A 10,983-nucleotide genomic window follows, 5' to 3' on the forward strand; every position below is an offset into this window, starting at 1 on the left:
TAAATTTAATTATTCAAGTATGTCAGGGCTTCGTTATAAAGACAAGATAACTTTGGTGACAGGAGGATCTAGAGGAATTGGCAAAGGATGTGTGGAGGTCTTCGGTAGGTTCAGTTTGTAATTTTATTGAAAACAATTTCTACGGTTCTTGCATCGACGAAACAAATTATGAACGGTCATTTTCAAATAGTATCTGCCTACCTTGGGATATTCGGTTAATATGGCATTATAATTTATTCTTATGTTTTTTTTAATTTTTCAGTTGAAAATGGTGCACAGGTTGCTTTCTGTTCAAATGATGGTAAGGATTCTATACTTCTTTGTAAACACCTTGCGTGAGCTGCTGAGCTATATATAAATCCGCGATATGCATGATATGTTTGTAAACGAAGTATTTTACGGCAAGCAAAATAAATCATTATTCGCAAGTGATTTATAAAGGTGGTGGTTTTTAATTTTGTTTCTAAGCTCACTTTTATCAAATTGAGTACTTAATCGATTGATTTTAATATATTTTACAATAAATTTAGGAACCGACCATCTTGTGTATGTGTGTGCTATGGCAAGCCGTTTTACTATTTAGTCTAACTTCAAGATATCTCATATAATATATAAGATATCTCAGATAATAAATACGATATCTTATATAATCCAGTTTTTATAAGATATCTTATAAACTTTATAAGACATCTTATATACTTTATAAGATATCTTATAAACTTTAGAAACTTAAAGTTTATAAGATATCTTATAAAGAAAATTATATGAGATATCTTATAAATTATATGAGATATCTTATAAACTATATAAGATATCTTATAAACTATATAAGATATCTTATAAAGTATATAAGATATCTTATAAACTATATGAGATATCTTATAAAGTTTATTAGATATCTTGAAGTTAGAATAAATAGTAAAACGGCTTGCCATAGTGTGCAGGTGGTGTACCACGGTGATGGTTTTGGGCAACTTCCGAAGCAAGGTTGTCGTGTCTCCGAACTTTCCCGAAGTCCTGCGAGGTTATGAGCTTTGGTTCTTGCTTGGAAGATGTGATTTTGGGTGAGATAAATATAAACCTTGCTACGTGATGATGGGTATATCAGGGCTACTGCAATAGGTACATTGTCCCCAGCATTTTATGATTATGTCCAAGCATGCGAGCGCAATATGATAAACTACCAGTGCAATATAATTCCTTAATTTTGGAACAATAATCTTTATACGGTGTATATAGTACCACATATATATTTCAAAGTATCGTTCGTGCTACTATTGCATTACAACTTGACCTGAAGCAGAGTAATCACCACATTTTTATTATCGGATATGCTCAGTACTTGAAATATTGTTTTAAAAAAAATGACTAGTACAAATATGTAAAAAGAAACTTCGCACAATATTGAATTAAAATTTGTCATATCATCGACAGGAAACTTTTGTTTTCTTATTTGAAATATTTTATATATAATAATGATAATATAATTGAATAACAATGTCACCCGATGGGTAGATAGGGAATATAGAAATATAGTCATCACTTCTCCCATTCGGCAGTAAAACCCTTGCCAAAGAGTATCGTCCGTTTGCTGTTATTCATACATTCCTATAATGATGGAGTATTCATGATATGACACGAATGACCTCAGTATTGACAAAAGACACTTTTATTCACAGATGAAGAAGGTAAACATACAGAAAGAGATTTGAATTCTAGGGGACCAGGAGAGTCATGGTTCATATATGGTGACGTCACGAAAGAACCTGACATCAAGGTAAGATGTTTACATATGTACTAAATACAGAAACGAACATGGACAGATAATTTGATGAGACTACGGGTAAAATTGTTGCAGTGAAACAACCAGTTTAGGTTTCGGATTTTGAATGTTTTATTGTTTGGTTTAAAACTGGTTTGGTTTACCATTTCCATATAAAATTGTCGTCGTTTTATCTTTGTATAATATATCATAACGTATGATTGTAATTATTGTAATTTGTCATTGATATTTTTTTTAACAGAACATTGTTGAGAAGACAATTGAAAAGTATGGTAGACTAGACTGTTTAATCAATAATGTTGGAACACGTAAGTATTTTGCCATTCAGTTGAGACCAGTTGATGTTATCTTTCATGACACTAATTAAAGCTAATAATAATTGATAGACAATTGTATTAAAATTAGAACATGCCATTTTAATGGAGGTTATTTCGCCCCTCCCCTCAGTCATGGTCCATTGATTTTGATACTTATGCATATTTTTCATGTTACACATGCGATACATATGTATGTGTCGATAGTTGTTTTAATTAACTCACAGCAGGTTGAATGTACGGGCCCTGTACCTAAAAGTTTGAATTGACAAGCAAATATCATGCATTCACAATATTAATATAGTGTTAAAACTAGTTGTGCACATGCTTTTTATACGTAAAAGTTCTATAATGAGTAATGTTCAGGAGTCGGTTTAACAAAAAACTTACGATTAAGATTGATCGTAAGTGTACTGAATTGTTCATGCGATCAATCTTGATCGTAAGTTTTTGGTGAAACTGACTCCTGCAGCAAAAGATCGCCACTAAAATCTCAATTTTTTTTAAATACTAGCTATAGTTCACTCTAGTTAGAAATAAAATGTCCAGGAGCACGGCACGTTGGGCTTGAGAAATTCTCCAAAGTTTTCAGTCTGGTCTGAAACATATTCCAGGACTAAATGTTTATTACATATAATTCTATTTTACACTTATTTCAGACATCTTGGATTTCAGATCGCATTAAAACATACTTTTGGTAGGCGACTATATGTATATGGGCGTTTTTCAATAAAAACGTGATTTCTTGTCCCAGCTACTTTTAAAAAAATGTGTTTGATCTTTACAAGTATTTTTTTGTACAGTTAATACATTGAATTAGATTTAACATTTGTAAGCAAAGAAACATACTATTTTTAGAGGGATTAATAAGATATTGATTCCTGAATGGTTCAAAATAACCAAAATGGCATGTCCCTAGACCTCCTGTTCAACATTCATACTCTAAAATATTGTAAAAAAAGGTAGAAATAAATGTTATTTTTACTTAATATAAGTTCTTTAATTATTCAAAAGTATGTTTAGAGCCAAAATATTTTATTAAACAGTTTTTGACAAAGGATTTTTAATTTTAGAAGGTGTGTCCCTTGACATTCCTGACAAAATGTCCACTACGAAACGAAGTCATTAAATTTTGCTAATAAACAGTTTTATAAAATCAATGTTTGCAAGAGATATAAACATTAGGGTCTTACAAAAGAAGTGATGCTTTTATAACGGCAGTTAAATTGTTGGCAAAAAAACTTGAGCACATCAAATGGACCAGAGTGATACCGTATTTTTGTTAATGTCCACTACGAAACGGGTCAAATCTCCTTCAGTATCTGGTTTTAAAATTATGAAAAAAATATCAGTGTACAGCTTAGTACGTGCTTTGATGAATAGAATCATTCTTGTTACTATTGCAGTATAGGGATTGTGGGGAAAAAATAAAACATGTGAATATGTCCACTACGAAACGGTCACCTACGAAACAAGTATGGGAGAAAAACGTTTCGTAGTGGACACTACCACTACCATGCAGACGTTTTTTACTCTTTTTTCAATTATATTCGTGCAAAACAATTAACAAGGGTTAGTTTCAAGTAATTTTCAGTATGTTTTTATCAACATAGAATAGGGTTGATGTCAACTACGAAACTTTTTGTCCACTACGAAACGGTTTTGTCAACTACGAAACTCATCAAAATGTTCACTGCGTAACATGAGTTGTACCTTCATATGTGAAGTACTGTCTAATCTTTATCGATAAAAAATGGTTCTCCAATTCAGAAAAAAATGAGATCTTTCTAGTATATAAAGTAAAACAAACTGGAATGTCTATAGGAGACATTAAAATGCAATAAGATGTGCGTTTAGAAGCAGTTTCGTAGTGGACAAATGTCCCCTACGAAACAGTACATAAATTATGAAAATAATATCATTTTAAAGAGTATTTAAGATTGCACTTTTTATTTACAAACAGGTCTATAATAGAGGTATTCAAAATTACTCTTGAAATAAAATTTTAGACGAGTTGATTTTCCATTTTTTTAGGTCTGAAATTCACACTTTTATTGAAAAACGCCCATATACGGTTAATACGTTTCGTGTAAAATATCATCAGGACAGTGCTTTGTGACAAAAAAGAACGTTGAAAAGATTTCAATAAAATACAATTTGGCCCTTGTAAATCATTAAAGAGCAGAGTTGTCGATGAGCAGAACTTTTGATCGGAATGAACGTCCCTTTCATTTTCATATTGTCAGTGTCCATTTAGAAATGTTTGAATACTTCATATTGTTTTTACTATAACAGAGAGGCAGAAGATACCAATGGGATTTTCAAACTCATAAGTTGAAGACAAACTGATAGCGCCATGGCAAAAAAAAACGAAAAACGACGAAAAGACAATCTACAGTATACAAAACACAACATAGAAAACAAAAGACTGAGCAACACTAACCCCATAAAACCGGAGTCGCTCTCATGTGCTTTTGAAGGATAAGCAGATTCTGCTCCACATGTGGCATCCGTCGTGTTGCCCATGTATGTACGAATTCGATGATAAGTGTCACATTCGAGGAAAAGAGAAGGGGATCCTGTCTGGATAGTTAGAACATACTTGTCTTAATCTATGAAACAGATATTCCATAACAGTCAACCATCTCGAATTTTCGAAGATAATGTGAAAACAAAACGTTTTTGCTAATGAATGAAATTATATATTTGTTTTTAATTTTCAATTTGTAATTGTTTTTAAATATATTCAGATCCTCCACCACACCCTATTGATGAGTTTTCGGCAGAAGATTTTAGAAAACTTATTGACCTGAATGTTGTTAGCTACTTCCTATTTTCTAAGGTAATTTTATTTTGTTTTCTTCGTATTGCATGAGTATATAATTGTTTTTTAAAAAGTGTTAACACGTCTCGAAAATAAATATTGAATTATTATGCAACTTTTTTTATGAATTTTTAAATTAATACGGTATCATTGCTTTCTAACAACCGTGATAAAATTTCAGACAATTACAAGACCCTAAAAATTAACACTTTTGAAATTGACACTATTCAACCAATTCATTTCAGTATTCGCTCCCTCATTTACGAAAAACTGCAGGAAGTATAATAAACATAAGTAGTTTGGTTGGTAACATTGGCCAGGGTCAAGCAGTCACATATTGTGCAACTAAGGTAAATAACATTTTACGGAATGTAGAGTGAGAGACCCATATTCGCCGCATAATTCGTTCATTTCCACTTACATCCGACCTACATTCGAATATTTGGAATTTTTTATGAAGGTTTCAGAAATTTAACTAAATGAAAAAAATGTTTGATAAAGAAATTATCTTCAAAACATTGGTTAATTGTTCTAAAAACGAACGCAAACTCAAGAGGCAATCAAGTTGTTCGTGTACCATGGGGGACACATTTTCGCCGCAATGTATGATATGACCATCCTTTTTATCCTGGTATATTATAAAAACGAATGTTTGCAATTACATGAATTAGCCGCTTGAGAGATCATTCCTATACGATTTTTCTCACAAATATTTACTTTAAGACTACGCATGATTGCCATATAAATCTTACATAATTGCCAAAATCATTTAAAAACACCTGCGTATTTCTCAATATGTGCGAATAACCTTGGAAATGGGGTAAAGATGAATATCAACAGTTGTAACATTACAAACAGCCCTTACCATCTATTTACGCAAGTATTGGGTAAAGGCAGACAAATTTTACAGAAAAAATAGCAAAACGGCGAAAATGTGTCCAAGGCGAATATGCGCCACCCACTCTACAATATTTACAATACAAACATTTTTTTTTTCAATTCTTAGTTTTTCTTCAAAACGTTTTGAAACAAGGGTTGACTTGGTATAGAAATATGAACACGTGGGACTTCTCCCGGAAGGTAGTAAAATCATGCATTCTGTGAGTAGTCCGTTTGGATATACGGGATGTATAAATAAGCAGGCAAATGCGATATGAATGGTGATTATAATTCAAATTACCACTGGTGTTTGAAGAGTTCCACGCTTCTGTACATTATAGGACCCTTGCAACAAGTCTGCCAGGGGTTCGTTGGTTGACTTCTGTCCTCATCCAATATACATGTACCTTCTATTTCAAGTGACAATTCCAATTTTCCCGTCGTTCATCCCGATCGAAACACTTTCCAGAACCTACATATTTGATGCATTTTAAATTTTTTATCGTCCTAAGTATGCTTTTCATTTTTTGGCACTGGATATTATAGGGAAAGATCAATCATCTCAAAACACCTGTCACCGTTACGATAAATATGAATGGTCCTAAAGAAAACTTTTCAAAGAAGAGTGTAACACATTGTAGTTATTGGATTCTTATACGTTTGTTTATTTCCGGAGCGCAATTTATACATTACAACATTATGATAAAGTTGTATGGCTTCCTCCCCTGGATAATTCTAAAAAGCATTGAAAAAAGCGCTTAAAACAGAACATATTTGACTAAATCAAAGCGCAAAATACATGAATATTAAACCAACTAAACAAAATATTTTAGGGAGCAATCACTTCGATGACAAAGGCTCTAGCAATTGATGAAGCAAAGTATAATGTTCGAGTAAACAGGTAGGTGAATGTTAAATAGTTGAACAAAAACTTTCTTATTTCATGACAGTCGTATAACAATCAATAATAGAAAACAGCTCTGTATTGATATGGTCATATTTATAAATTAACTGTTTATACAATTGTTCGAAATACTAAGGATTTTCTACCATAGGAAAAGTTCTCCGAATGTCGGGTCCCAAATGCTTTATAACTGCGTACTTGACTTGGCCTTTTATAATATTTTTTTTCGAACGTCCACTGATGAGTCTTTTAAAAAAAAAGATTTTAAGCTTGGTATCTTTGATGGATTTTTGTTTATTTTTTGCATTCTCGGTACAATTTCATTGCAGCTTTAAAGACTAGAATAACGTTTGCTTACGATTTAATGTTTGTTCATTTATTTTCGGAAGGTTTCGGTTTTATATTCATATGATATCGTTATAATAGTATTGCGTTGTAGCCTCCTTATGTCTACCTTTTCTATTTTTCAGTATATCCCCTTCCAATATATGGACTCCATTGTTTGATAGTTATTTGAAAACCTGCCCAGAATCCGAGGAAGTAAAGAAAGGTTTTGAGAATAATCAGGTAAAAATGTTATATTGTTACGTACATTAAGTTTCTTTTATATTTATCCCAATGCTCTAATGTAAGTTTGAGTTTTGATTATCAACGCTTTGATACTATAAAACTACAAAAAGAAACTTAGAAACTTAATTATCAATGCATGGACATTTGAACTTTATTTAGATCGTGAGTTGGTTGGATAAACTACGGAGCTCTGTTGGTCTCGCACAGATAACGAGTTGTGGTTTTTAAAGGAAAGTGCTGATGATGTAAAGTCTAGCGCTGTATATTTAAGGTCAAGCGCTGGAGATACATATATATATATAAATCAAAATTCGAAAAATAGTAATACTATAATATATATGTACTAGTATTCAGTACAGCACCCGCAAGTAGACAACTGTATATTATAACTATATTATCGCACATTAGGGAGGCATATTATTCCACATACTTATGTAAAAAAAAAAACACGTCCAACGAGATCTTGCATTAAGTTGCGATTCGAAAACTTGAAAGATTTATAATCAGTTATGCTTTCCGTAAATAAAGTGATGCGATCCAGAAAAAAATCACAAGAAAAAACGTAGAAGAAAGACCAACCGAAAGACAGCCAGTGCTTTTTGTCTGCTGGGTATGATTTGAGTATACCTAGAAATTTTAATCGTTGTTTTGATTTATTTATAATGATTGTCTTTTTCAGTTATTGGGACGATTTGGTACAATACAGGAAGTTGGACACGCATGTTTATTTTTAGCTGCTGACGCAACATTCTGCACAGGAATCGAAATTAATTTGAGTGCTGGTGCTGAATTAAACTATGCAAACAAAAATATGAGACCGACGACATCATGAAACCGTTCCTTATTTATATAGTGTGCTGTATACTCATAAAAAAATTATGCAATATGTTTTCTGAAAGGATAGTAGTACATATATATGAGAAGCTTACTTTTAAAACATATTGAATATGAGTTTATAATAGGAATATATCTGCTTATGATTCAAACATTCATATCTACATTTGTATTTTAAAAAAAAGATGAATAAAGTATGGCATCACATAAGAAAAGGACAACCAACGGAAAATGCTAAAATGATCGATCATGGGGAGGCTTGTAACACATTTTTACTCATAATAACTTTTCAACACAATAATGAAAATAACATTATATACATTTGGTGTATCTGAAGCGCTTTTCTGTATTTACTTTCGTCAGGGAACGCTTGAATCCAAAATATTGAAAGCAGGGATGTATAAATACTTTACGAGCAACATGACCAAAAAGGACCTTGAAACAAAAGTCAAAACAGTCTATGGATAACTTTGGCAGAGGGAGTTGGAACCTTCATTATTGCCACCTATTTTAAGTTCAAAATTCTAAGATTTGTCCATCTGTTGTGCAGTAAGAAATATTAATGCAAGGGAGTTTATTATACAGGATATCTCTCTAGAGATTTGTACAAATTTAAATGTATGGTATTAATTGGCAAAATTTCTTATTATTCGTCCATCTAGACATTAATTTGTTTTTTTTTTTTTTCGTTCAGATGAGAACTTATATGAAATTGAAGCAAACAGAAGGGTGATTTTTAAACATTTGGGTTCCTGATGAAGGTAAATCCAGAAAAGAGCTTTGGACGAATGAAATTTATAAAATGTTGTTTTCAGTTTTTGGCATTTAGAAGTTATTTGCAAGAATTTATGGTACTAAAAAAATGGAAAACAGTGGTTTTCTTTCGTTCATTCCTTAGCATGCATCATTGAATGAATGGTACTTTTGATAATTTTTTTAAGCTGAATCGATTTGATATTCTTAAAGAATGAGAACTCATTGTCTGGCGTAACAAATTATAAGCCTGGTATGTTTGATGAGTTTTTTTTTAAATCTGGATCGAAACAACTACTGGTCTTCTCAGGTGTCACAAGCCCTGTAGTCCACACTTTATGTTGACATGATATGTCATTGATATGGTCATTTTATGTAATTTTTCTGTTTATAAAATGCTGTATTATTAGGTAAACATATGACGACGGATATGCTCCATTTGTCGTAAACACAATCCGTCCTCTTACTTCGAATGTGACATCAGCAAATGAGACATGTTGCCGAACTTTTTCTTACATTAGCAACACGACAGGTGCAACATGTGAAACATGATCTGATTAGCCTTCCGTAGCACCTGGGATCACTCAGTCTTTAGTTTTCTATGTTGATTTTTGTATACTGTAGTTTGTCTTTTGTTCGTATTTCGTTTTTTGCCATGACGTTATCAGTTTGACTTTAACTTTAACACTCAAAGTGTCTGTGCTCGTTTAGAAACGTTTGAATACTGCATATTCTATGTACTATGAGAGACAATCGGAAGATACCAAAGAGTTGGAATATTCTTTTGGTATCTTCCGATTGTCTCTTATAGTAAAGAGAATATACAGTATTTAAACGTTTCTAAACGGGCACTGACACTTTGTAAAGGAAAAGAACGATAACTCCTATCAAACGTTCTGTTCGTCAATATCTCTGCCCTTAGACGTGGTGCAAGGGCCAAAATTTCTTCCAATAGAAGGTTTTCAAAGCTCTTTTTTGCCACAAAGCCGTCATGGTTGATATTTTACATGATACGTATTATGTGTACTAGTATATACTTATAGTTTCCTGCCAAAAGTATGTTTAAAATATAACTATATGTAATAAACATGTACAAATGTATACATATAGAGAAATTTTACCTGGAATACGTTTCATGGACTGTATGAGGGGACCACTATGAAAAATTTGAATATGTAAACGAAGGAAATGTCTTCATTAACAAAACAAATTAAGCATAATTTTTTATGAAAGTGTGAAACAAATGCAAACATTTTGGAGTTTTTTTCTGGTAAGGGGACGACCATTTGATATTCTGGGGGGGCAGGAGGATTTTGAAAATAAATAACTCAGCCTTGATAATCACAAAAATAAATGGTTTGTTCTGTGGTAGTTTGAAAATAAATGACCTGACTTGCAATGTATTGAAAATAAATAACTCAGCAGGTCTAATCGAAAGTATGAGATGGCACCAGATTCTCAGTCATAAATTAATCTTTTTTCCAAAAAAAAAATCGGGAAACACTTCCCATATCTTTTAATAATAAAAGTATAAATATTATTTAAATATACTTGAAATGTCAGAAAATTGGTTTCATTTAACTTGAGGTTAATTGTCTCAGGAACACTTACCTCACTTTTATTAAATCAGGGCCGTAACTACATTGAGACAAATGCCTCATGTAGGAAATTTCAAAACCAAACGCTTGTCTCCATATCAAATTGTGTTCACCGTGAGTGCCTTGCAAGAAGCAAGTTCTGTTCTCCCTCAGACGTAGCCCCTGATTTTTCGGGATCAATATTTCTTATTTATTTGTCTTTTGTTCATTGATTGCCCTTCTGTATTCTGTTAGTGTTGCATTCATTTTGTAATTTAGTAATTTTATTATTAACTTGATCATGAGTTTAAAAAAACACAGCAGCCACAGACTTAACTATGTGAATTACATTTTTGCTTTTAATATCATGCATATTTGTCTTTTGATGTTGTTCCTAGAAACTTAAGTCTTACACTGAATCTATAACGTGATTTTGCTTTGAGACCAAAATATTGTCATAAAATTATTAAAACAGAACTTGCATTTTCAGTTTAAGAAAGGGTCTGGGGAACACCCAGAAGGCATGATTTTGCATCATTTGTTCT

General features: G+C 32.1%; 1 protein-coding gene across 1 annotated transcript; it reads left to right on the forward strand.

Annotated features, from left to right (window-relative positions):
* LOC127705495 (17-beta-hydroxysteroid dehydrogenase 14-like) lies at nt 1-10,737 on the forward strand. The gene is made up of 9 exons (XM_052209822.1): nt 1-104; nt 263-301; nt 1,680-1,777; nt 2,025-2,091; nt 4,848-4,939; nt 5,167-5,271; nt 6,634-6,701; nt 7,175-7,271; nt 7,954-10,737. The coding sequence occupies exons 1-9, from the start codon at nt 20-22 to the stop codon at nt 8,104-8,106; spliced, it is 804 nt and encodes a 267-aa protein (XP_052065782.1). The 5' UTR covers nt 1-19; the 3' UTR covers nt 8,107-10,737.
* The last annotated feature ends 246 nt before the right edge of the window (nt 10,738-10,983 follow it).

This window comes from Mytilus californianus, unplaced genomic scaffold (genome assembly GCF_021869535.1).
Source record: "Mytilus californianus isolate M0D057914Y unplaced genomic scaffold, xbMytCali1.0.p SCAF_6, whole genome shotgun sequence".
NCBI classification, from domain to species: Eukaryota; Metazoa; Mollusca; class Bivalvia; order Mytilida; family Mytilidae; genus Mytilus; species Mytilus californianus.